At 40.1% G+C, this 26,861-nt stretch overlaps 1 protein-coding gene across 5 annotated transcripts in view; it reads left to right on the forward strand.

Annotated features, from left to right (window-relative positions):
- Positions 1-26,861, forward strand: part of TNIK (TRAF2 and NCK interacting kinase) — a 414,101-nt gene that overhangs the window by 364,230 nt on the left and 23,010 nt on the right. For 4 of the 5 annotated variants that reach the window (XM_072618473.1, XM_072618476.1, XM_072618474.1 and 1 more), the window contains 6 exons: positions 2,040-2,137; positions 8,602-8,786; positions 14,382-14,508; positions 20,848-21,012; positions 26,138-26,252; positions 26,478-26,570. In XM_072618473.1, the coding sequence (XP_072474574.1) occupies positions 2,040-2,137; positions 8,602-8,786; positions 14,382-14,508; positions 20,848-21,012; positions 26,138-26,252; positions 26,478-26,570 (783 nt within the window). The remainder of the gene's footprint in view (positions 1-2,039; positions 2,138-8,601; positions 8,787-14,381; positions 14,509-20,847; positions 21,013-26,137; positions 26,253-26,477; positions 26,571-26,861) is intronic. The other variant, XM_072618475.1, reaches the window with a different exon arrangement.

Raw genomic sequence — 26,861 nt, forward strand, 5'->3', positions numbered from 1 at the left:
AGTTGTGTGACCCTGAGCAAGTCACTTAACCCTGTTTGCCTCAGTTTCCTCATCTGTAAAATGAGCTAGAGAAGGAAATGGCAGTATCCAAAGATACTGCAGTATCTTTGCCAAGAAAACCCCAAGGGGGATCCTGAAGTTGGACACCACTGAAATGACTGAATAACATTAAACCACTATGAAAATAGAAAGCAGTTAGAGAGGACTGGGCACTCCCAACTAAGAGGATGAGAAAAGACTTCACAGAGAAGGGGTGTCTTGAGCTAAGTCTGGAAGAAACCTAAGGAGTCCAAGAAAGAGAGTGCATTCTAGGAGGTGGGGAAAAGCCTATGCAAAGACAGAGCCCAGGAATAAGCTGGGCACTGGGATTTGCTGTAACATAGAACACAGAAAAGGGAGTACTCTGCATTGTCGGGAAGTTAGGTGGGAGCCAGATTGTGGAGGAGTTTTAGAACCAGGCTGAGGGAATTTGTGTGCATATCTGTGTCTGTGTTTGTGTTTCCTAGAGGCACTATGGAGCCGCAGAAAATCAGCGATTAGGCTCGTGGTTTAGAAGATAGGCTCATTCCTTGTTTTTCAAAAAAACGTATTTTGATAACTGGATTTCAATGTCATTGCTTTCCTTTCTATTTTGTTTTGTGCCTTTGAAAATAAGGACAGCAGAGGCTTCACCAGGCTGCCAGAAGGATCCCCAACACACAAAATTCCATGGTTTAGGAATGTGATTTTTCATTTAGAGAGAATCAATTTAGTCCAACCTCTTCATTTTGCAGATGAGGAAACTGAGGTTAGGACAAATTGGCTTCCCACCAACAGTACTAATTCTCATCATAGGGTCAAGGGTTCAGAGATCTAAAGGAAGGACCTGAGTTCAGGAAAGTAACGAACCAGATTTGCCCACCGAGCTCACTCACTGTGACTCACTGTGGCTCGAATACTAGAAGTCTGCTTGGACTTCCTGCCTTTTCTTGTCCTTTACCTGACAAACAAGAGCTTTTCCAGAACCCTAATATTTCAATTTCATGAGACTAAAATGACTTTAATCATAGACTATTCACAGTTGATAATTCCCATGACCAGTAATAGAAGGGTTATCTCCCCACATGACGCTGAAGAGTAAGTCCTCTATCTCAATGTGTGGATGTTTGAGTCAGAAATATTGCCGAGAGTCTTGCCTTGCTTCCTTGCCATGATGCTACCAATGGATTATCTGATTTCGCCCCCATAAATATGGCATCTTCCCCACTTTTTGCCAAGTTGACTGAGTGCCTTAGAACCACATGGACATAATCCTAGTGGATAGAAAAGGGCCATCATTGGAGCCTTCGGTCATTTGGCCAGAAGGCAGAAGCTAGGTGGTGCAGTATTGCTCTGGGAGTTAGGAAGATTTCAGTTTGAATTTTGCCCCAGTGACTTAGTCCTGTGATCCTGAGCAAATCATTTAACCTCTTTCAACCTCAGTGTCCTTATCAGTAAAATAATGGTAGAAATAATACCTACTTCACAGGGTTGTCAAGAGAATCAAAGGAGATTACATAGGTGAAACTTTTATAAATGTTAGCTCTTAGTAACAATAATAATAGCTAGAATTTATATAAAATTCCAGACTAAAGAGTTGTAATCTGTAAACTTTAAAATGACATTTAAAACTCTCATTATTATTCATAGGAATTATTTTAATCACATCATAGTATTTTAAAGTTTGCAAAGTGCTTTCCAAATATTAGTTCATTTTATCTCCACCACAACCAGCCTTGTGAGGTAAAGCTATCACACCCATTTTGCAGAGGAGGGAAATGAGGCAGATAGTGATTCCATGACTTGCCCAGGTTCTAATACACAGCTAATAAATTTCTTAGGCTAAATTTGCAACGTTCTGTCCACTGAGTCACCTGACTGCCTATTATTGAGAAAATACTATCATTATTCAAAAAGCTCATTTACAAAAAAGAAGAGAAAGAAGCTCCATCTAAGCATCTGTCTTTACTGAAGGTATGAGCCACCCAACATTTTTTTTTGTCTTTTTTTTCTTCTCCCAGCTAACACAAAATCTGAAGGATCACCTGTTCTTCCTCACGAGCCTCCCAAGGTGAAGCCAGAAGAATCAAGGGACATCACTCGGCCTGGTCGACCAGCTGTGAGTTTTTCTCTTCCTCCTCTTTTCTCTTTTCCCTTTCTTCTTCTCTCCTATCTCTTCCTTCTCTCACACAAAAGAGTAGTTGAGGATACTCTCCGATAAACCAAAATCTTCACTAATGAATCATCAGAAGTGTGGGGGCAGGAAAGCCCAAACTATCAACCCCATCTTGATAAGTCAAGAAACTAATTTTGTTGTCGATTACCTCTCGCAGTTTGTTGCCTTTGAATTTTTTGTTGCCTATTAGCATGTCTATCTGAGAGTGGAAATGAAAAGGAAAACAAAACCTCATCATTCCTTTTCTCTCTTCTGTAGTTCTGGTAAAAAAAAAAGACTGGGGAAGATATTGAAATTCTTAGCCAAAATAAGATGTAGGAACCATCTATGGGCTCCATTTGTCCGTGAGATCTCTGGTCCGTATGATCCTCAAGCTGAATAGAAGGAAGGAAAACTGCATGACTTGCTTATTTCTAATTCTAAGTCACAGAACAATTTCTTCCTCTTCTGTTACTGTCCACTTGGCGAGTCACTTCACAGAAAGCAGAGTACAATGATAATAACTAGCCAGTTGGATTCAATTTAGGAGTAGTTTCCATGTATCTTCCTGATTTCCTTGAAATTTTCTCAGGCAAAATCTCTTTAATGAAATCCAAGCCTTTCTCGTTTGGTTTATGTTTTGAGGTTCAAAGTGTGCTAAGATCGGTGCTAAAATGAGTTTGCTGTTCTGTTTTTAACATTCATTGTTATTTTCTTGTGTCCTTTTCTTTGTAATTCAAGAGCATTACTCCAACTATTCTGATTCTGTGTCCTAATTGTGTTCCTCCGACTTTTTTCCTGTTCTGATCTATTTCCTCTGATGCTGATGAATCTTCACTTACTGCAGAGCTATAAGAAAGCTATAGATGAGGTTAGTGATCCATTTATTTCACTTGGTCATGGTCAAAGGTGGTAGTTTATAATTATTTGAATTTGTGGTTTTGCTAATGTTGATACTCAGAAGAGGTAAATGAGTCAAAGCTCATTCACTCAGGTAGCAAAGTCTGCCCAAAGAAAGAGTATCCTTTTAAGGTCAAATAGCTGACTTGCAGAAATTGCCATGCAGACCCAGCAGGCAGAAGCCAAGATGAGAACCTCACAACTTTGTCAGGTGTAGATAGAGAGCTGGCAGAAATGAACATAACTAGATCCACAAAGATTGGTGGTGGTTGTTAGTTTCAATCTGCATGCACTCAGCAGAGATGGCAGGCCTTGGGAAGATGCCTGAGATGCATGGAGTTAGAGGTGCTACAAGGGCATGGAGGCTTTGACCCTGCAGAGCACCACGTGGTCAAATGAGGCAGCGATTTCCTATAATCTCTGCCCTGAGTGATTCTGGCATGTTGGAGAGGCATGTTTGTATGCATCTGACCTTTACAGATAAAGCATTCCTGCTTCTGAAAATATGACATATAACCTACCACACCCTCCAGTGGGTGACTAACAGAAATAAAGCTAAAAATCATAAAGACTATAAAGATATGAGGTCTCCATCCATGTCTCAGCGGAGCATACTATAGCATCTAGACAAGACTCATTAAGAAACTATCCCTATATATACTATATGCCAAGAATTTAGTAGGCACTTGATAAATGCTCATTGATTAATAGCACTAATCAATTTTCTTGAATTTAATAACAAAAAGCATACTTCAACACTCAACATGCATGCTATATTCCTAAAACACATTTTGCACATAATAAATGCTCTTTAATTAATTGATTGACTAATAGTGCTAGCCATTTTTCTTCAGCAAAAAAGCATACGTCCACATTCCAGCTACTAATAAAATGCTCTATGTGTGTGCTTCAAGGACAATGGAGAGACTCTAGGCAGGTGGCTCAGGTCATTGCCACCTTGAGGAAGGTGACCCTGTGCACATCATTTTCACAGATCCCAAAGATTAGAAGCATAAGATTATTGGGTTTCCTTTGGAAGCATTTGCCTTCATGACTGACAATACAGGGTTATTAACAACTAAGCCACCTGGAAGCACTTCAGTTGGGTCAGTGGATAGAGCTCTGAGCCTGGAGTCAAGAAGGTCTGAGTTCAAATCTGACCTCAGACACTCACTCACTTTGTGACCCTGGGCACGTCTTTTAATCGTGTTTGCCTTGGTTTTTTCACCTGTAAAATGAGCCAGAGAAGGAAATGGCAACTCCAGTATCTCTGCCAGGAAAACCTCATGGACAGTATTAGCGTGCCATGGTGTTCTGAGTGACTGAAACAACAAAAAAGCCACCTTCTCCAGGAACTGTTAGGCATGTCAGTCCTTCAACAAGTATTTCTTAAGCACTCCTACATACCTATCATTATGCCTATTAGAAGCCTATCATGTGCCTGGCAGCATGCTAAGGATACAGAGACGTAAACATTCCCCCATCCTTGAGGATCTGACTAGGAAAATAGCCTGGGCACGTGAAGATAGATACAAAAAAAAAAAGCTTCAAAGGAAAAACAGAGTAGTCTGTTATTATCAAAGTCTCAAAAATGGGCAAAATAAAATCATCTTGAATGGTAATGCAGAAATTGTAATTGATTCATTTTTCAGGAATAATAGGAATTATTTTTGATTATTTTTAATGGTTTTGCTGCTCATTTCATTCAGACACATCCATTTTGGTGGGATACTAATCTATTATTCAATAAACTCATTTCTGTGAAGTGTGTAATGTTAAGTTGCCACAAAATGACTCAGAGCATTAAATCTATGGCGTGGGGTCCTCTAGAACAAACATCAGGTTCCATTGTCTTCCTTCTAGAGCCTTCATGGTGAGGAAGCAGGATGGTAATGGAACTGAGGAAGTGAAGTTTAGTTTTCAATTTAACCCCTACTTGTTAAAGTGGAAACTGAGGCCCACGGAGAGAAGGTATCTTGTCCCAGGTCTTCAGATTTCCTGTAAAAGTAATATGATATGCACATACAGTGTGTGTGTGTGTGTGTGTGTATGTGTGTGTGTGTGTATTCCAGTTATCTAAGGACATAAAGGAAAGATAGGTCATCTTGTTTGAACAAATTGACATAGAAAGGCGTTGAAACAGCACCTATTTAGGTGGGATGTTCACATGTGTTAGGAAATATATGAAGTCTGGAAAGTAACGCTGAATTGATCCTATAAAAGAATAAATCAAGACAACTTTACAATTAAAAACTACCAAATGGCATTGATTGGGTTATCTAAGACCTTTTAATCACCATTTTCCCCTGTCAGTAATAAAATCACAAATACTTTTCCTGTTAAATAGCACTTTCATTTCCCTTTCAAATCCTCTGCCCCCACTAATATCCCCACCCTAAACATAGGGTAGTCAAGTAATAAAACCCACAAAAGTTAATTATCTGGAAAAAAATTTAAGTGTCAAAGAATTAGACCTTTTACAATGAGTCTCTGAGATCAGGATGTTAATCCCACATCACATTGTTATTACGATAAAGATGTTAACAAAAGTGATTTGTAAACGTAAACTTTGGGTTAAATAGTTAGATTGATGGCCCTGAGCGGTCAGTTCTGTTTAGGGGGTCAGGAGGAGAGAGAACAGGGAGCTCCGTACTGGAATCTGAGAACTTCCCAAGAAAACTGTGAAATAAGTTCTATGGTGGTTTTTGGTATTTTACCAAAAATGATTTCCTAGTAGCCCTGAAGCCAAATTATCAGGTACATTGAGGAAAGGGAAAGCTTAAATTTTAAGAACAATGCAAATGTAATATCATGGAAGGAACACTTACTAGACTGAGAGCCATTGGATGTAGGGTCAAATCCCAACTATGTCATCTTAATGACTTTGAGTGAGTAAATTAGCCTCTCTGAACTACAGTGCCTTGAACTATAAAATTATTATTTTGGATTGGATGATGACTGTGACTATGACCCATGGCCCCTTCTCACTCCCGGCATATGCTCCTATGAACTACAAATCTCAACTACAATTTTAGAAGAATTAGATTGTTAAGAAAAGGCATGAGTTCTTTGGGTGACTAAAAGGAATATCTTTAAACAATACAGGTCCTTCTTTTTTAAATTCTACTACTTTTTTTAAATTTTCAACTTTGAGGAACACCAAACATTGGAAAAGATTTTAGAATGGATTTAAATAATTGATTGTCATGGCAATTGATGTTATTCCAGTTGACAAATATGGTTATTGGCATTATTGGTAAATTCTTTAAAACCATATTCTCTCTTTGTTCTAATAAAAAAAGTGTCATCCTAGGTACATACTCTGTAACTTAGCACAGAATTAATCTGCTTGTCAAAGAGCAAAAACAACAAATTTCAATATTGTTTTATGATATAATGTGGACTTGGAGGATTTTGTCCCCCATCATACTTCCTTTGTACATTCTACTGCTTCGATACATTTTTCTGATTCACTTAAAGATTCTTCAGTTTCTTCTCCTTTGGAAAAAGACAAGCAAGTGGAAATTATCAAGAGTGTAGACTAGTGGGTGAAAATTGCAGAAAAGGACATTAGACTTCATATAGAGAGATATTTCCTAATAATCAGACCTATCCCAAAATGGAACCAACTACCCTGGGAGATAGTAACTTACTGTCCCTGGAAATCACCAAGCTGAGGCTGGATGACCACTTCTGGTATAAGTTGTAGAGAGGATCCTTGTTCAGCTCTGATTTTGGCTAGAAGACCTCTGAGGCTCCTTCTAATTTTGAGTTACTGTTAAAAAAATATCCCCTCAATCCTCAAATGGGAATACTTTCTGTTTGACCCATGACCTAAGGAGCTAGAAATCAATTTGCATGAATGACTTTCCATGTTGCTATGGGTTCTTCCTGAAATAGAAGCCATTGCATTTAAACACAACTGAACACTTTAAAAGACTGTTTTGATGATACCCCTTGTATCTAGCAGGTCCTCTGAACTTCCCTTTTAGAATCTTTGCTTTGTGGAGTATCTCAGTTTAAATGTGTCTCCAGAGCAAATTGAAGAATCTCTAAAGCTTTCTATAAAACTGATGAGAAATTAGAAAGAGATGACCATTGTACTTAGGGACATGGTTGAATCTTTTATAAACCTGGCCATCCTAAGATTCCCACCCAAACGATACCACCCAAGTGCTTTGTTTTCTCAAGCTTAAGAAATATAAGAACACTCAACATATAAATGTTTTTACTGATCTTTTCTCTTAAGAAATTCTATATCCAGTGGTAATGGATACCCTGGTCAAATGCCACCTCCTTTAATGCCAAAGGGATGGATTTTAAGATGTCTCAGATGGACTCCATTACTGTAATGCTCCACATGGTTAGATCAGTCAATTGGACATCTATGGGTTGCAATGAAGAGAGAATATGACCCTAGGGAAATTGTAAAATTGAGGATTTTTCAATGAGTTTCTTTCTCCCTAACCCCTGATCTCTGACCGAATACAATGGTGCCTACATCGGTCACTAATATAGGGAGGAATGGTAAGACGGACAATCAACGTGCTTCTTCCATTATTTGCATGCCTTGTTCCATAGGCAGTCTAACCCATGCCACTCAGAATGATCATGCTTTTTGCTGATTTGCTTCCCCTTTTTGCATTGCTACAAACGCATGTGAGATAATAGATACTTTTCTCCCCAAGCTCTACACACTGCCTGCAATGCCCCTCCTATTGAAATGCTACACTTTCACAGCAGGCTACATGGTTTCATCAGAGTCATAGTAAACTGAATAATTTTCCATCTTTTGAAAAACTTGTGTTTACCCTTCTCACTTAGGTATTGTCAAGCCAGGCTTTTCTAGAGGACTTTGTTGAAAAAAAGGAATCTTTATTCCATTTCTCTGAAGGCATGCTCTGCTTTGCCTCCTGAGGAAATCAAAGCAGTGTCTATAAATTTAAAGATCTCAGGTTTGGTGGGGGCGAAGTAGCTTTATGGTCTGTCATGGCTCTTCCACTCTAGATTGGTCATCGTCATAGGTGGAACATTGGGTGTGGTTCCAACTTGTTGTTTTCTGTACCATGGCATTCACATTTGGGAAAAAGCCATCCCTAAGAGAGGCTCTGAGTGATCGCCCTCAAGGGTTGGGGAGGGAAGTGTCTTTTATCCCATGGTATATTCCAGTTTACTCTGATGGTAACTAAACTTAATTTTTCCCAAATAAAAGAATATAAAGATATAAAATATAAAAGAATATTTGATGCCCACCTAGAAAATGGATATTTAGAGCTAAGAAGTCATAATCAAGCTATTGATTGGGGGTAAATATAAAATTTGTTTCATCTCTCCCTCCTTTGTTTTCACACTCTACAAACATGGTTTCCTATTTGTTCTAGCCCAGCCACTATGTTTGTGAACAATTCTCCAGAGCTCTTTCCTTGTTGCTCATGCTATAACATTGGCTTTCAGTGAGACACAAATAGCTCAAGTCATTTCCTGGGCCCTGATGTGTTTCACATGGAGGTCAAATTCTTTCTTTGTAGGACCTGACTGCACTAGCCAAAGAATTAAGGGAACTCCGAATTGAGGAAACAAACCGGCCCCTGAAGAAGGTGACTGATTATTCTTCTTCCAGCGAGGAGTCAGAAAGCAGTGAAGAGGAGGAAGAAGATGGAGAGAGTGAGACACATGATGGGACAGTGCCTGTCAGTGACATCCCCAGGCTTATGTAAGAGTGCTTGTGGTTTGCTTCATTTATTTATTTTTTTTTACTTTTGCTTTTCATTTGGGTGAAGAGAGGGTTATATGTCTCTGAAGTAAATGGAAAAATAGGCAAAGAATTAGAAGTTGACTGCCTACATTTGCTTCTTCTAAGAAATTTACACTTTTGCAAATTTGCTGTCAGATGTTTGTATTTCAATAGGCAAGAGCTCTAAGGTGATGTATCATTTATACAGGTGACTATATGAAACTGAGACTTTGGACTGTCAAGGTTTTATAAATATTGTCAGGGAGGATGCTGTTCCTGTCTTGTTGTAGTAACAATTAATAATAATAATGATTATTAATATTTATATAGCTCTTATTACACATCAAACATTGTGCGAAGTGCCTTACAATTAACATCTCATTTGAGCCTCATGACAGTCACAGGAGGTAGGTACTGTTATTAGCCCCATTTTATATTTGAGGAAACTGAGGCAGATTGAGATTAATGTCACAGCTAATACATGTCTGAGGTAGAATTTGAACATGGCTCTTCTTGACTCCAGGCCCAGCACTCTATCCACTGTGCCAGCTGGCTGCCCACTATAGAGTCATCATCATCTAGATCTTCAATGTGTTGTCTGTAAGACCTCAGGAAGCCCAGAATACACATCTTGAGCTTACACTTGGATGGTACTGAGTCATTGAACCTGAGTTCAAATCCTGCCTCTGAAACTGATAATATATGTGACTTTGAGCAAGTTGCTTAATCCTTGGCCTCCATTTTCTAATCTGAAGGTGTTAGTGGACCCCAAGCTCAGAATAAGTCAAAAATATTCTATGGCACCCACAGATACAAATGAGATCTTAAGATGCGTTAGTAGAGGAATAGTGCTGAGAGATATGGAGATAGTCATTGAAACTCTACTCCACATGGTTCAGACCACATCTAGAGTACTGTGTTCAGTTCTGAGCACCATATTTTAGGAAGGGCATTAATAAGGTGAAAGGCAACCAGGATGGTGAAGGGCCATGGGTGAATCAATTGAAGGAACTGGAGATATTTTATCTAGGGAAGAGATAAAGGTGGAACATGAGAGTTGTGTTTATATATATGGAGAGCTGCTAAATGACAGAGGGGTTAGGTTTCTTCAGCCCTAAAGGGAAGAAGGAGGAATAATGGCTAGAAATTATGGATGTAGATTTAGGGCTGATATAAGGAAACGTTCTACTGAGAGCATTCCAGTAGTAGGATGGGCAGCTCCTGCAATTAGTCAGTGCCCCTGCACCCCTCCCCTAGGAAAAGACACACCTCCTCCTCTGTCTTCAAGTAGAGTTTGAATGAGCACGTGCCAGGTAGGCTGTGGAAAGGACTTTGGTTTGCGGTCTTGAGTTTTTCTATGTGGACTTTCTCAGCCCTGCCAACCAAGATACAATCTTGTAGGCAGCATGTAGGTACAACATCTAGATAATTAATTGATTTCTTACTAAACAAGCTAGGAAGTTGTCTTTTTTGGTTGCTCAGTCATTTTTCAGTCATGTCTAATTTTCATGACCCCATTTGGGGTTTTCTTTGTAAAAATTCTGTAATTGTTTGTCATTCCCTTCTCCAGTTCATTTTACAGGTGAGAAAACGGACTCAAACAGGATTACATGACTTGCCCAGGGTTAGACATAAGTGTTTAAGGGCAGATTTGAAGAATGAGTGAGTCTTACTGATTCCAGGTCTGGCACTCAATCTACCACATCCTTTTGTGTCTTTTATCATCATTATCTAATTGAAACAACAATATTTTGACATACCTGATCAAGGCTTTTTTTTTCTTGAACAAGGCAAATGTGGGAAATTATTTGCTTGATTCCCCATGTTGAGAGCAATTTTTGTTTTTCTTGCCTTTTCAATAGAAGGTAGGCGGGTGTGGGAGGGAGAGAACTGGGTCTGAAAACAAACTAAAAATTGAATTAGAAATAATTTTGGCATACCATTTTTACTGAAGTAACTAAAAATCAGCAGAGTTCATAAAGAATTGTGTAAAACGGCTGGTCCTCATATGATATAAACAGCGTGATCCTCGTGCAAGTGGCATCAATTTCACGATTTGGATAACACTCCTCTTCAAACCTTAGAGTATCTCAGTTTGGTTAGAAGTCTGAGTAATGAATTCTAGTTAAGTGCCCAAGGAGGAAGAGGAAAACACCTCCTCTTAAATCCAGCCTCAGACCATCCCTAGCTGTGTGACTTGGGCAAGTCACTTAACTCTGTTTGCCTCAGTTTTCTCATCTGTAAAACAAGCTGGAGAAGAAAATGGCAAACCACTTCAGTATCTCTACCAAGAAAACCCCAAATGGGCTCACAAAGAGTTGAACACTGCAATGGCTAAACAAATGTATACTAAAAAGTAGACTAGTCTTGTACTGATAAAATCAGTCCTCACTATTATCTACTAGGTAGAGATGGTTTTAGAAGAATGATAAGAGACATTATAATTATAGATTTATCCAGTGATCTAATAAGTACAAGTTAGTCCTCAAAAGGGTATTTTATTAGTCAACACTCCCATCTGCTGCCTCTAATCGAATCTCTTATGGAAATGAATGCTACTACTTAGAACAGATACAAAAAAAGTGGTGTTTGAGGTACCATCAAATGAATTCATGGTGAAAGCCAATTCTCTGTGATCTAGTGACATGTCCCAGTGCATTTGATGCACACACACATTCACACATGCAATTGAAAACCAACACAAACCTATTCATACAACACATTACTCGTGTGCTAGTGTTTATTCAATAGATGCTGAAGGTCTAACATTGCTGCAAGTACATAAAGGAGCCAAAGTCCCAGCCTTCACAGAGCCCTCAGGTGAATTGAACAGATAAGATATGCGCAAGAATCTTTTCATTAGCAGCAAAAGATAGTATGTGACTAGCCACTTGAACAATTACTGTTGACACTAGTGCTATTTGAAGGCAAGGGAGCTCAGTTTCAACTGGAGTGCGGGGCAAAGGCATTGTGTGTGTGGTGTCCAAGGCAAGACTTTTGTCACATTCAAGAACAGAGCTAATAGACTTCCAGGCCAAGGAGAATCACCCACTTCAATAGCAGTCCCTTTGTAATGCATCTACACCATCAGAATCCAAGTGGAAATTTAATATTTGAGAGGATCAAACCCCCACTGTTCAGCCACTCAGAGTGATCTGCCTGGGGCTGCCCCTGAATTGGACGGACATAGCCACGGTCATCCTGAGAAAACAGATCATTCTTCTCTCTCTGGGGATATGCATATTCAGCCAATGCCAGACGATACAATGAAAACTCATGTTATTAAAATATGGGGTCCCTCCCAATGGTCCATCCATTTGTGTCTACAACTGTGGTACTTGCTACATAGGGAAAGGTGACACTATACTATAGAGTCACCCTATGTTTAGTGGATGGAGCTGGCCTCAGAGGCAGGAAGATCTAGGCACAAGCTATGCCTCTGATATCTCCTGGGGGGCAAGAACAAGTTACCTGTCAGTGCCTCCAGGCAACTCTCTCAAATGAGAAGTCTCAGACAAGTTGCTGCTATGCATCAAGGAAAAGATTTTCCACACCAGGAGTTCCCTTACATGGATAAAATGATATATTAGACATTAAAGAGGAGCTAGGATAGGAAGAGACAGGGACAGCACATCTGACATCATGAAAATTTGCTCAGCGGACAGGTCTTTAGATATTAGTTGTAAATGGAAGGCAATAAGAAATTAGGCACCCTTAGGAACTCATTTTCCAAATTCAGATAATAACTTCTGTCTGGACTCTCTTCATTCTCTTTTCTCCCTTGTAATGATAATGATCACAACAAAGAAGGACTCTTACATATTGGCAGAGCCCCTTACAAATGTCATCTTGTTTGATCCTCACAACAGCCCTGGGACATGGGTGCTATTATTATCTCTATTTCATAGATGAGGGAACTGAGGCAGACAAAGGTGAAGTGATTTGCCTACAGTCCTATAGTGATTGTCTACCCAAGGCTGGATTTGAACTCAGGTCTTCCTGACTCCAGGTCCAGAGCTCTATCCACTACCTTATTTAGTTACCTCTAAGTAGCAAGCTCCTTTCAGTCTTGGATTTGATATCCCTGAAATGTTTCTGTTTTGTGCTCATAGGAATCATTAAAAAGCCTTGTTCCTTCCAGAGTCTTTAAGTCTTTAAACCTTTAAGTCTGATTTAAAAAAAAAAAAAGCATTTATGTGACCTCTGATCCAAGGGACTAGACACGAGATTAGATTGGCACCTGATGGCCCTTTCATGTTTGTTAAATGAATACTTGAACAAAAGATAACTAGATAACTAGATAAAAAGATAACTAGACCCAGACTAACTGTGGCCATGAGGAGATCCAGTGGAGTAATCCATCTTTTAAACACTCATCTCTTTTGGTTGTTACAGAAGAAAGACTGGTACTAATGTGGTATAGACAGGTTAAAATTTGGCAGGAGACCTAGTCTTGATCATTCATAATCAGCCAAGCCGCTTCCTCTGCCTGATTCTCAGTTTACCCACATGTAAAACAGGTCCTTTAGCCATAAACATATGGTGTAATAGGAAGAGAGTGTGAGCCAGGGTGAGACCATAGCTACTCTTTGCCTCATTTCCTCATGCATACAACACAGTGGTTGGTTTAGAATGTACTTTCTGGCTTTAAAATCTATGATCCTATGAGCCAGATTCAAATCTGGAGTGCCAGTTACTAGCTGTGTGACCATGTACTGGAGTAGAAAAACATTGGATTTGAAATCACAGTCCAAATGAGTTCAAATCCTGACTCGACCATTCACTGTATGACTTGGAGCAAGTCCTTTGCCTTCTCTGGTCCTCAGTTTCCTAAATAATAAAATAAGGACCTCAGACTAAATGGTCTCCAGGGTCCCTTTCAGCTCTAAATTTATGGGCTAGTCACTGTAAAATGGGGATTGTCATTTTATGATTCTAAGTCCAAATAAGTAATCCTGCATCTTTTTGTTCTTCAGACTATATTTTAGGGCGTCTCCTGTGTGAACGGCACATTATATACAATGGCCAGTTAGTCACCATTTTTAAAGTACCTACCGTGTGAAAGGCACTGTGTTTAGTTTTCCAGGGCACACAAAGGAAATAGATCCAGTCTCTGCTCAACTTTACATGTCCTCTTCTCCATTGGAATATTATTTCCTAATGTTAGGGCAGAGACTGGTTTTTTCTGCCTTTCTTTGTATCCCTAGTACTTAACGTAGTGCCTGGAACATGGTTAGTGCTTAATAGACGCTTGTTGACTGTTGACTGATGGACTTTTCTTGAGAAGACATTATGGTCTTTCTCCATGCTGTATTATAAAGCTGGCATTAGAATTACATCTCACAAAAGCCAAACACAGCTGTGCTTAACTGGCTATAGCTAAAAGAGCTGGTTGAAAAAAGCCTAACTGGCATCCCATTTAACAGAAACCCCACTTAATTGAGTTTTCTGCCTTCCTCATTACCATAAAACTCAACTCTAGGTAGAAAATTGCCTTGAATTGGAAGAAGTTATTTACTGCATTTGGGTTCGAAGGAAATGTAATCATAAATATTGTTCCCTCCCCTTTGGCAGACCCACAGGAGCTCCAGCAAGCAATGAACAGTACAATATGGCGATGGTTGGAACCCATGGCCTGGAGACCTCTCACGCAGACACATTTAGCAGCATTTCAAGAGAAGGAACTTTAATGATAAGAGAGGTGAGTTGGAATGAAAACTATGCATGGAAAGTCCATGTAGTTTTATCTCAAAGTTGTCACAGACTGTACATCCTCTGTGGAAACACAAAAGGGAGAGAGAAAAGGCCACTCAGAAATGGATGAGTGATTTTAATTGTCCTCCTCCCTCTTTCCCATATCCCTCTATGCTTTGACAGCATGATTTAATTACCATACACCCCATTCTTCTGCAGGAGATATACATATGTGAATGCAGAATTTGAGCCTGGGGATATGAAGCAAGCATTCACAGCAATGAAACAACTCCCTAAAAAGGGACAGCTGGGCCTTTCTTGACCCCATTCCATCTTTTTTCAAAGTCCTTCTTATCTATTTACTCAAGACAGCCAGTAGTTTGAAGGAAGAGTTATCCAGTTAGTTGAACAGGAAAATTGTACCCTTTCAGTGGCTTTTGCTGAAAGGACCAACTGCAGAGAACTATTGAAGGTGTCTGATGGAACTGACCTTAGCGCAGACGTGGTTTTGTTGGGATTTCTTAGACTCCAATCACGTCATTTAGTTTAACAGGCTATATATTTGTCCTCACCTCCTCAGAAAAAAAGAAAGAAAGAAAGAAAGAAAGAAAGAAAGAAAGAAAGAAAGAAAGAAAGAAAGAAAGAAAGAAAGAAAGAAAGAAAGAAAGAAAAAGGCTAGCACAATTTTGATGTTATCCCAGCTGGCCATTTTCTTAGGCTGTGAATGAATAAATGTGGTCACTTTTTGCCAGCCCCCAAACCCACCCCACCAGTGGTCAATCCATCTTGCTTTAATCACCACCACCAGGCATCCCAAATATTCCAGGCAGAGTGTAAATCTTCAGGTATGTACAATTCTATGTGCAAAAGGATAATTTTTGTTTTCATTTTTTTAACTAATTGTTAAAAAAAGGATATTTTCTCATGTTTGTCTAGAATTTCCTTCCCACTTCACCAGTGTTCAAAGAAGCAGTATCAATCAGTCAACAGCACTGGTCTGGGTCAGATGTCCTGCTTGTGCTGGAGTTAGAGATAAAAATGAAACAATGCCTGCTCTGAAAGAGCTAACATTCTATTGAATGGGAAAGTAATGAATACACATAAGTATATACAACATATATTAAAAAAAATACAAGATAATTGAGGGAGGGGGGAAGAAGAGTTACTGTTAACAGAGAGCATCAGGAAGGGCCTAGGATAGAGTAAACCCAGGATTCTCAAAGATGGAAATAAAGGATGAATTTCAGAGAGGAGGGACTGGCTTTGGAGCCAGGAAAACTTGAGCTCAAGTCCCAACAGACGCAGATTGCTATTTGACCCTGGACATGTAGCGATGGATAGGAGTATCTGGAAAGAGCCAGAGAAGATGTCTGTGGAAGCAGATGTATGGTTGTAGGGAGACTGATCCAAGGATGGCTTTCTCTAGAACTCTGCATTGCCTGCTGATGTGTTTTGCTATGGAGAGAGTCTCATTCAATAGAATGAATGGTATTATATCTTTGACATGGCTTGTTCTGGGTAATTCTTCATTAGTAATATGCTATAGTGTCCTCAGTTCAGTGTGTTTTTGGGTTACTCATGACCTAAATTCTTCAGATTGGAGTCTTCCACATTTCATAGTCTTGAGGCAGCCAGGTGACTTGGAAAATAGAGCATTGAATGTGAAGACAGCAGAACTTGAGTTCAAATACTGCCAAAGACACTTACCAGTTCTGTAACCACAGGGAAATCTCTTAACCCCTATCTGCCTTAGTTTCAACATTTATAAAACAAAAATAGTAATAGGACCTACCTCCCAGGGTTTTTGTGAAGAGCAAAGAAAATACATGTAAAGTATTTGCAAACTTTAACATACTGTATAAATGCCAGCAATCATCATCATCATCACTGTCATCATCATTATTATTCCAAAGAAAATGTTGGTGTTAAAAAAAAAAAGATTGCCTTTATTTCAGAGAGAAACTAGATCATTGAAAGTTTTCTCCAGTTTCCCAGGTACAATCCAGCCTTCCCTCCTCCTTCTTCTGAATTTTGAACTCCAAATTCGTTGTCCTTCTACAGAGAATTTCCAAGATACATGGATGGGGGGTACAGCCCCAGGAGCTGTTCATCCAACTGTATATCATAGTCTTAACAATCGACCTGAACCAGCCACGTGTTATCTTTTTCTCTTGCTATGGAGGTACAAACAATAAATAAAAGGCTAACTAACAGAATACATCAATATATTTAAATTATTCATAGGACAATAGAATTTATTCTGGGTAGTGAAGACTAGCTCAATATTATTTAAAAACTAATATGATCATATCCAAAGGCACAGAGATGCCTTTAATGAAATCCAACACTGATTTGTGACTTTAAAAATTCCAAAAAAGAACAGGAACAGAAGCATTTTTCTCAAGAAAATCAAAAGAATGTACTTGAAACTAAGAGTCCATGATAAATGCATTCGAAAATCAAATGTTCCCCACTTCCATTTGACAGCTCTGGAAATGCCAGCGATCACATTTAAGACAGGAAAGAGATGAGGAGGAGAAAGGCTAGAAATGAAGACGTCAAAGCCTCACTCTTGACAGATGACATGATCATATACCTAGAAAACCTAAACAGAAAGTTTGAGACGTTAAATGAGCTCAGCAAAGTCACAAGATACAGGATCATGTGCATTTTTGCATGGTGACAATAAAGACCAAGATGACATCACTTTGTTTTTAAAGAAAACACAATTTACAACAAAAGACATTAAATGGTTGGGAATTAATTAACTTCCACACACGCATATACATGCATATAGAGAAAAAGAGGTTACACGTGTATAACTTCTATGAAAAAAAGCCATAAAACTATATTGGCAGAAATAAAGATCTAATATTTGGAAGGAAATTCAATGTTTATGGATGAGTGAAATCAACAAAGAAAAATAATGATACTCTCCAAATTAATTAAATTAATGTAAAGTCATTCAATAGAGGATCTTTATATAACTGATTAAAAAAAAAAAGAAATTCGCGCAAGCAAATGGACAAGTATAAGAGACATGTAAAGGAAAAAAGCTAATGAAGGTATACTTTGGTTCATAATTCATCCTAACATAGAGATGGCCCAGGAGACAGAGCATTGGACCTGAGGTCAAGAAGACCTGAGTTCAGATCTGCCCTCAGTCACTTATTAACAGTGTAATCCTGGATAAGTTACTTATCTCTGTTTGCCTCCGTTTCGTCAACTGTAAAATGAGCATGATAATAGCTCCCTCCCAGGGTTATTGTGAGGATTAAATGAGATAATAATTGTCAAGCATTTAGCACAGTGCTTGGCTCATAGTTAACATTATGTAAATGTTAGTTACTATAATAACTGTCACCACCATCATCACAGTCATCACCATCCTCATCTCACAGCAGTAGCAGCTGGCTCTGGGGTACCCTGGCAGGCTTCCTCTCCCCCATCTCCCTTACCTTCATCTTCAGATATCCTCATAATGTTGTACCTTTTTATAGTCTACCCTCTCACTCTTCAGCTTGCCCTTCAACTCCAGTGACCCCCATATCCAGTCTATCCCAGTCACTGGCTCTGGTGAGACCCTCAGACCTCACCATATATGAAGCACCAGTATAAGCCAGGCACTATGCTAGTTGCTCAAGATCTATACATTAAAGGATGAAAAAAATGATCCCTGCTCTCCCTTCCATTCTACTGGAGTCAGAGTCAGAGGAGCTGGATTCAAATCCTGACTCTAATTCATATTGTCTTTGTGATCTTAAGTAAAGTATTTCATTTCTCTGAACCTTTCTGTAAAATGAGGGGTGAAACTAGATAATTGGAGGAGCACAAGAACTCTTTCTAACTCAATAGGCCAGGAAAGACTTTAGAAGAGGAAATGAATCCTGAGCTGAGCCTTGAAAGGGGCTCAAAGTTTCAAGAAGCAGAGGAAAAGAAGAATTTCAGGTAGGGGGAGATGGCATGCCAACTTCCAGGGACAGCAGGCAGGCCTCTTTGGCTGGCACATGCAGGGTGAAAAGGGAAGGGCTGTGAAAGAAATCTGTCCAGGTAAGGCAGAACCAGATGGCAAAGGGTTCTCAATGCCACAGTAAGTAAGGTGTTTGTATTTTGGCCTAGAGACAACAAGAAACACTGAAAATGTTTGAGCATTGTTGATTATTTTGGTCACTATTTGGAAGCTGAATGGAAAAGGAAGAGACAAGGGAGACCAGTTGGGAGGCTGTTTCACTAGTCCATGTGAGAGCTGATGAGGGCCTGAAATGGGACACACAGTGGCTATGTAAATGGAGGAAGGGGAGAGATATGAGAGACACTGAGGAGGTAAGGAGGTAACACCTACAAATGACATTGTAGGTAATCCATAGGGTGATGAAGGGACATGTAGGAGGGAGAGAAATGACAAAATTTGAGATTCAGTGTGATACAATAGAGTGCCAGACTCAGAATTGGGGGAATCTGGGTTCAAATCCTGCCTCTGCTGCTTAGCAGCTGTGTTGCTGTTGTTGTGGTTCATTCTTTATTCTTGAAGAGGACCAATGACATCATGAAGCTGATGTCTTGACTTGTGCATGAGTTGGATTTGAGTGAGACAGAACAGTGCAAAGTCATCGACTTCTTTCTCTCCTCCAGTCATTGGAGTCCATTAGCAAGACAAAGGTCAAGATGACCGGTGATAGTTGTGTGACCCTGGGCAAGTCATGTAACCTTAGGCAAAGCTAGGATGCAGAGAGGAAGAAGAAAAGAGTTCAAAACATGGGAGACAGAAAAAAATGCTCCGGAGTTGGGAAATGAGGTGTCATATGAGAGGAACAGCAATGAAACCAGGGTCATTGGGTCACAGAGTATGTGGGAAGGAGTAAAGTGCAAGAAAACTGGGATGGTAGAAGGGGGAAAGATTGTAATGGGTGTTAAGAGCCAAAGAGAGGATTTAATGTTGGATCCTAGAGCTCATAGAGAGCCACTAGAATTGATTAAATAAGGAGGTAATGAGATCAGACAAGATCATTTTGACAATTAAGTAGAGGATTATATTGGAGCAGGTGGAGACTTGAGGCAAGGAGACCACCCAGCAGGCTACTGTGATCATCCAGACAATGAGGGCTTACAGAAAGGTGGTGGCAATGTCAGACAAGAGAAAGAGGAGTGTATAATATGTAGGTAGAAATGACAGGACTTGGTATGAAAGATAGAGTTGCTATTATTGGTCATTCATCCTTCATTCTTGGAGAAGACTGAGAAGTGAGGAATGGAAAATGACAGCTAGGTTGTGAGCCTGAGTGACAGGACAGTGGCAGTTCCCTCAACAGTGTTAGAGAAGTTAGGATGAGGGAAAAATTGGGGAAGAAAATGATGAGTGTAGTTGTATAATATGGAGACCCTTCACCATCCTGTTTCCATTCCTTAGCTTAATGTCCAATTTATTTCCTAAAATGTAGTGCCTAGAACTTAATAGAGTACTCCACACCAATCAATCAATAAACATTTACTAATCACCTACTCAATTCTTGGCCCTGTACTACACATTGAGGTTGCAAAGACAGTGAAACAGTCCCTATCTTCAGCAACTTTCTGTATCTTCAGAGTCTTAGCATTTGTTATGGTACCAAGAAGTGATTTGCACATGGTCACTCAGCTAATATGTATCAAAGGCAAGATGTGAACCCCAACTCTGATACTAGTCCTGTATAAATTATGCCTCCCTCCTTTTTAATCTTACATATTTATTTTATGCCTTCAAAACCATTATTTTGAGAAGGGATTCATAAGCTTCAGTGGACTGCCAAAGGGACCTAGGTGGAAAATGGTGGAGAACTCCTGGTGTAGAGGGAGAGAAGATTCCCGGTACATACACAGAAAGATGATCAAATGAATTAGGATTGAGCTTCTTACATTAATTGGAAGGTGATACTTTCAGATCTAAATAATCAATCATTAATGTAAATTGGACATGTACCTTGTGAAAAAATAAAAATACTACTCTTTGGTGCTATTTTTATTTCGTCAAAGTGCTCTAAATGATGAATATAAAATATTGTCAATTCTAAGAAAGTCAACAACCATTTTTAATGTTTCCCAGAAACAATGATTCTTTGCACAGATACTGGCTTAAAGAGCTAGTCATTAGTAAACTTATATTTTTTCCAGTGACTGATGGGACGTGGGAAGCAGTGCTGGGAGTGTCAGAGTTGACACTGAATTTCTTCTGATGAATTCTGCCTTTCTTCTTGGGGTTTGCTGTGCCTGACTTGATTCTTTAAATCCACATGGTGGAGACAATGAAGAAGTATTGGCTTTGCCACTGGGATAACTTCACTTTCCTTTTTTCTGTTCTGTTCCTCCACAGTCATCTGGAGAGAAAAAACGCTCTGGGCACACTGATAGCAATGGTTTTGCTGGTCACATCAACCTCCCTGATCTCGTGCAACAAAGTCATTCTCCTGCAGGGACGCCAACCGAGGCCCTTGGGCGCGTCTCAACCCATCAACAAGACATGGATTCTGTGACTGAAGTAGGTTCTGGAGCGTCTAGGGTTGACCTTCTTGTGAGTGCACTAACAACCTCTTAACCTCTGCTGGAAGTGAAGCTTTCCACATTCTCTGGAATTATTTCCAGTTTCTTTTCTCATGGTTTCTTCTTGTTCCATTGTCAAGAAGAGATGAAAGAACGTAGTGGGAGAAAGAATAGCTAGCGTGTAATAAGCTAAGGTTTGCAAAGCATTTAACTTCTAATAACTCATTTGACCTTCAAAGCACCTTGGGAGGTAGGTGTTATTATTATCTCCATGTTAAAGAGAAGGAAACTGAGGCTGAAAGAGATTGATCACCACCCCACAACTATTTAGCTAGTAATTATCTGAGGCAGAATTTGAACTCAGGTCTTCCTGATTCCAAGTCCCCTCCATCCTCTGCACTATCTAGCTACCTCTAAGTTTCTGGAAAGCTGCTGATCTGTGCTGGTGAAGGGAGTTTTAACACTGAAAAGTCTTAATAAGATTAAAATCATAAGTCTGCCATAGTTTGCCAATCCCTGCTCTAAGTCATAGCTGTAGAGCTAGAAAGACCCTTTGAAATCATTTAGTCTTTCCCTTATGATTCTGTAAGTGAGGAAACCAAAACCCAGGAAGGTCCCCCAGGTCTTCAATGACAGCCAGGTCATAAAACCCAGGCTTTAAGATTCCTGGTCAGCCCATTGCCAACTTGTGATGGTTAAGATCACTGCAGTTTAAAAGTTTTAGGACCCATATCTGAGCTGCATATTTAGATGAATATAGCCAAGCAGGATTTTGTAAAATGCTACTGATAACATGTTTGGAAAGAGACTCACAGTCACCAAGTGTGCACATCCTCAGAAACATCATTATCCAAAATCCAACTTATGGGAGAAAGAAGGGGATTTAATATCATCTTTCCAGTACATAAACTTTCCAAGAAGAAAACAATAATATCTCTCCTTATGCAATGCTCATGGACCAAGCATTCTAGCTGTCCAATGGGACTGCTAAATGAGTTTATTTTACCAAATTGATTTTTATATGTAGACCTAAGAACCATAAAACAAAGCCCCAAACAAAGTGTTTCCAAAGTATTTGCTCTTGTTTTTGATTTTGTCCACCAATGTTCTCATAAAACATGTCTCTTAACATACGCTTTGGAATTTAGTGTTATGAAGTAAATGAGACCAGTTCTCCCCTTAGGGTCAGGGATGAATGGCAGAAGCTTGATGCTAGAAGAGCAGATATTGAGTATGCATTAAGAACTATCTATTTTCTGGATGCTGTTCAAATCTCGCTTCAGACACTTACTAACTGTGTGACCTTGGGCAAGTCACTGTTTGCCTTAATACACTGGAGAAGGAAATGGCAAATCCCCCAAGTATCTTTGCCAAGAAAATCCCATGAATGGTATGGTCCATGGAGTCATGAAGAGTATGAACTGAATAACTAAACAGTAACAGCAAGCTTGGATCATGGCTGATGGATGAAAGGTCATTGCTGTTGGTTGTCATTCCCTCTTTTCTAAATGTTTGTCTAATCCCCACTCTCTATTCCAGAAATGGATACTCCAGTCCATTCTTTGCCCTGCTTCTCACAAGAGTTAGGTGGAGTAGTTAAGGTTCCAAATGTTCTATATACCTTATATAGAGTGCTGGACTTGGATTCAGCTCTTCCCTCAAATACTTATGAGTTAGGTGTCCCTGTGCAAATCACTTAACTCCTCCAGCTTCAGTTTTCTATCTGCCAAATGAGGATTTTGGTCTCCAAGTTCCTTCCAGGTTTAAATCTATAGCCTCTGGTCTATTGAGATAGTTAAATTCCCCAGTTCCCATTCTTAGAAATTTACATTCCCCAACAATTATCTCTCTTTGAACATTTTCTATTTCCTATGCCACTGATGTACTGAGTTCCTCCTCTCTGGAGAAGAGAAAATGTAGGGGGACCATGAGAGTCTTTTTTTCAATCATTCAAAAGACTACCACCTAGATGAAGAATCAGATTTATTCAGCACAAGCCCCAGAAAACATGATGAAAAATATTGGTAAGAATTTTCAAAGAGGCAAATTTAGGCTTGGAGTTAGGGAAAAGCTATCTCACCAGGAATATGGGCTGCCTCCAGAGGTAGGGAGCTCACCTCCCTGGAGGGATTCGGATGAAGGCTCAGTGATCCCTTGGACTAAAGGAGATTCTGAGTCAAGCATAGGTTGGCCTACAGCTAGATGATTCTTCCAATCTGGAGAGTCTCTGATTCTCAGTTTGTCCTGCGCTTCCCATCATTAGATGTTATTTCTTAGAAGATTTTGGTGAGCAACTCAATTGTTTGTGGCACAACTAGGACCAGAGGACACTGGCTGCCATAGAAACCATGAGGGCATTCTTAGTACCTTCATTAGAGATAGACCATTTAGATGGGGTATCTGTGCAAGAAACCAATTGTGCTTTAGGACAGGCCTCAATAACGCCAGGTGCCAGGGCTCCATGATACCCAATAATTTCACCATGATTCCTGAAATTCTTGGTGCAGGCTTCTACAGACTGCTGGAATGCACGTAATTCTCCTGACTAGTCAAATTTCGCTATCACCATCCAAAGAAAAAAATCCAAAATACATACTAGTACTGCTGAGAGCAGGGAGCAGTAAGCGCTCACCGGGGGGCTCCTAGGGCTTTTCAGCTTAGACTCCAGCTTGGATTCCCCTCTCCTCACAAAAACAGGGTGCATGGAAGGAAGGAAGGAAAGGATAAAGGAAGGAAGGAAGGAAGGAAGGAAGGGAGGAAGGAAGGAAGGAAGGAAGGAAGGAAGGAAGGAAGGAAGGAAGGAAGGAAGGAAGAAGGAAGGAAGGAAGGAGGGAAGGAGGGAAAGAAGGAAGGGGGAGGGAAGAAGGAAGGAAATTAACATTTATTCAACAGTCCTTGTTGTTCAGTCATTTCATTCATGTCCAACTCTTCATGATCCCATTTGGAGTTTTCTTGGCAAAGATACTGTCGTGGTTGCCATTCCTACTCCAGTTCATTTTACAGATGAGGAAACTGAGGCAAAAAGGGTTACGTGGTTTGCCCAGGTTCACACAGCTAGTGTCTGAGGCCAGATATGAATTCAGGAAATGAATTTTCCTATCTTCAAGCCCAGCACTCTATACACTATGCTACTTGGCTGCCCAATTCAGCACCTACTAGGTGCAATTATTATCCTCATTTTACAGTTGAGGAAACTGAGACAGACAGTGGTTAAGCGACTTGTCTAGGGTCATATACCTAGCAAGTATCTGAGGTTGAATTTGAACTCAGATCTTCCTGACTCCAGGCCCAATGCTCCATCTATTATACCACCTAGTTGCCTTGGAAGAGATAGATATAAATGATGAAGGAAGAGCAACTCACTTTCCATCTTCCCTGGATATGACCTAGTAATTACTGTGATCGCATATGTTCACCTTCCTTTTGGAGCCTTTCCAAAAACTCCTTATATTCAAATCCCTTTTATGCAACCCTGGCAAATCATTTTTACAGTCTGTGCCTCTTTTTCCTCATCTATAAAATGAGGAGGTTGGAACAGATGACCTCCAAAGCCCCTTACAGTTACCCTGTGATCTTATAATCTGCAATATGTAGACTTTCCCTGAGGCTGAAAATGAATATACCCATGGCAAATATATTGGAGAATTTTTTGCTATTCTTCCTTGAGTACTATGGGGAAAAATAAATTCAGCTCCTAAAATTGGGGGCAGCCTCCTAGATTCAAAGAAAATTTGTTGAGCCATACTTTAGAACTGCCTCCCAGGGAAACACTGAGAAGAGAGAAAATTCTCTAGTTGGATCGAGCTAAGAAAGTACTGAGCAACTCCTCCATTTGCTCATGGCAAAGCACATGTTTAGCATCCTTGATGCAATTGTACAGGCCATTAGCCTTGAGGATTTCATAACCTGCCTCATCCCAAATCATCTTCCCTCTTGCAATAGTCCATCTCATTTCCTAGGGAAAATATTTAAAAGTAGGACTTTGAAGCAAGTGTGTTCTCTGAGATTCCCTTAACTGCGAAGGTCCCAAAGGGCAAGGGCTCAGGACAGTGTATGCACAGCCTTGGAAAGGCACGAGTATTCATGAATCTGATACATGAGTGTGAGCTGGGCACCTTCCCTAGATATTCTGCAGGATGTCATGATTCCCCCTAACAAAGCAGACTTGTCATGATGAACTGGATCTCAGATGCCGGGCTCAGTGGCAAAGACATGGGAAAGGGAGACGCTCTGAAGCCAAGTGTCTTCTGGACTAACAGAAATGAACTGCCCTCTTGTGAGTTCGAATCCTTGCTCCACAACTTATTATCTCTGTCACTCAGTCAAAAATATTTATTTATTAAGAACCTACTATATGTCCAGCGTGAGACAGCTAGATGGTACTATGGATAGAGTGACAGGCCTGGAGTCAGGAAGACACCCATCTTCCTAAGTTCAAACCCAGCCTCAGACACTTACTAGCTGTGTGATCCTGGGCAAGTCCCTTAACAGTGTTTGCCTGTTTTCTCATCTGTCAAATGAGCTGCAGAAGGAAAGGGCAAACCATGACAGCATCTTTGTCAAGAAAACCCCAAATGGGGTCACAAAAAGTCAGATATGCCTGAAAAATGACTCAACACCAACAACAAAGCTAGAGGAACTAGATTATCTCAAAGATTCCTTCTTACTCTAAACCTGTGGTTCAAAATAGCATACATTAAGTAGCTTATTAGAGAAACACAGACTATCGAGTGAGTGGGGGAAAGGGGTCATTGTTGACTCAGGGCATCTGGGAAAGTGTCCTGGAGGATGTAACATTTGGGGCAGAATTTACCAGGCAGCAGTGCGGAGGAGAGAGCACTCCAGGCCTGGAGACACCATGAACAAGTGCTAGGACACCATGCACGGTCCTGGCTTAGTCATTTACTAACTAGAACTTAAGATGCCAATTTCTGTCAATGCCCAACTCAACTGTGATTAACAACACTGGAAAGCACCTGCAGAAAGAGAAATGCACGGACGGCTGGGTTGGTGGGACTGCACCTTCATTCTTTATTCCAATCTTACTCTTTTCTACTCGTACTCTTGCTTTGTTGAGGGTTAAATGAGCACTCTAAGCTTTGCTTTCATTGGCTGTTTAATAGTACGCCATGGGGAGCGGCACCAAAGCCTCCTTCACCCCGTTTGTTGACCCCAGAGTGTACCAGACGTCCCCCACTGATGATGATGAGGATGACGATGAGGAAACTTCGGCCACAGGTAAGCTGCTGCAGCACCACGGTTTTAGGCCTGGGCTTGTTTTCCATATCTGGTCTGTATGCGATATAGGAAACGAAGGAATCAATTAATTAATGTAAGACATTTTATTCGAATTAATCCTTCAAAGGGAAGTTGTTTGGGTTTTGTTCTGTTTTTAGGTTTACTAAAATAAATTCCTTATTTTCCCTTTTATCCTTATCTCTTCTATTCTGTTTCTGTTTGGAGCCCAAGGGTATCCGGGGACACTAGAAAAGGCTGGTCCTCAGGGATTTCTGGACTTAAAGGAAGTGCCATACATTTCCCAAGAGCGATTTCTAGGTACAGTGCTATGCACGCAGTAGGCGCTCAATAAATGCTTGTCGAGTGGAATTGAATTGAATTGAACTGAGTTGAATTGAATTGAATTCTTAGGTGTCTGTTGCCCACTGCAAGGGTCTGGCTAGTTTAGATATTCTTTCTTCCTATCTGGAAACCTAACCAAAACTCATTGGAGCTTCTCTAATCATCAAATTCAGCTTACCAAGACAGATTGGCCCGCTGATTTTTGTGGGAGTCCTTTAAAGACAATCTCTTCTTTACTGGTGGGGATGGGGGATGTAAGAGTTGAAA

Source organism: Notamacropus eugenii, chromosome 6 (genome assembly GCF_028372415.1).
Source record: "Notamacropus eugenii isolate mMacEug1 chromosome 6, mMacEug1.pri_v2, whole genome shotgun sequence".
Classification (NCBI taxonomy): Eukaryota; Metazoa; Chordata; class Mammalia; order Diprotodontia; family Macropodidae; genus Notamacropus; species Notamacropus eugenii.